Source organism: Corticium candelabrum, chromosome 1 (assembly GCF_963422355.1).
Source record: "Corticium candelabrum chromosome 1, ooCorCand1.1, whole genome shotgun sequence".
NCBI lineage: Eukaryota > Metazoa > Porifera > Homoscleromorpha > Homosclerophorida > Plakinidae > Corticium > Corticium candelabrum.
Genome location: NC_085085.1, coordinates 10,022,306 through 10,023,374, shown reverse-complemented (window position 1 = coordinate 10,023,374; position 1,069 = coordinate 10,022,306). Strand labels below are relative to the sequence as shown.

At 45.3% G+C, this 1,069-nt stretch overlaps 1 protein-coding gene across 1 annotated transcript in view; it reads right to left on the bottom strand.

The window, feature by feature from the left end:
* Positions 1-930: 930 nt before the first annotated feature.
* LOC134198010 (zinc finger MYM-type protein 1-like) overlaps positions 931-1,069 on the bottom strand; it is a 1,050-nt gene continuing 911 nt past the window's right edge. The window contains exon 1 of the mRNA XM_062667386.1: positions 931-1,069. This exon is cut by the window's right edge and continues 911 nt beyond it. Coding sequence (XP_062523370.1) covers positions 931-1,069 — 139 coding nt within the window.

The following is a 1,069-nucleotide window of genomic DNA, read 5'->3' as shown; positions in this document are numbered from 1 at the left end:
CGCTTACAGCATTTGTAGATGGCATTACTAGAATAAGACGAGCTAAGCAGCATACTTCACTGTAGAATGATCGCTGGCCATCTGACAAACTTCTAAGATACTGCAGGCAATCTTGCAATGATACTGCTTCCTGCTTCTTCCTTGAAAACCACGTGCCGAGGTTCAGCAACTGTGCTTCCAATTCTACAGGTTTGAAGTCATCTTTGTAAAATGACGTTACTTGCTGAAAATATTAAAGCTTGAAAGCACTGCTGATTGGCAGCAGTGACAAGCAGCCCTTCAAGGTTCTTGTATACAGCGTAACCAGGCTGATCAAAGCGCTTTCTGATGCCGGAAATAGCCAGATCAAGGGCTTCAAAGTACTGACGGCGATAGTGTTCCTCAACCGTTGTGCTGTGAAAACCATCTCCAGATCCTACTTCTAGTCGAGAAGGAGCTTTCCTTTTTCGGGGAAGGACAGGCTCATTGGTACCAGCATGCTGACAAGACTGGCCAACTAGAGCAAAGAAGAGGCTGAATGCTTCATCAGTACGCATGCCTATCAGGGTCTCCAATGACATCTGAGCCATTTCTTGGCCATCTGCTGCCGACATTGACTGTTTCTGGAGTGCTCGGCTAAGATTGTTGGTAATTTGTAATACTTTCCTGCTGAGATGCAAGCGAAGAGAAGATAGTACTGTGACATTTGAGTCTTGACGCCAATGATCCTTCCTTTGACATCTGGATCAAGTCTCTTGTCAAGGCACTCATCCCAGAGCTGCTGGAGTGTATTGTAGTTGTCAATAATACTCTGAAGGCGTCCACACAAACCTTGTTGGACAAAATGATCTGATACCTACAGCCAGTCCTTCATTATCTGCTGAGTTTTCTACCTTGATATGGTCAAAGGCTGCATTCCGCTTCGGTGAAAATCGAATCAGCTTGGAAATTTCATATGCCGTGTGTGTCCAATGCATCTCTGCATATCTTAGACTGCTTCATTGCATCTCCTATGGCCAGGATTAGTGCATGCCCATAGCAATGCGTTAGTATAGCTCGACTCTCCTCTGCCTGAAGTTGAGTTGCAACA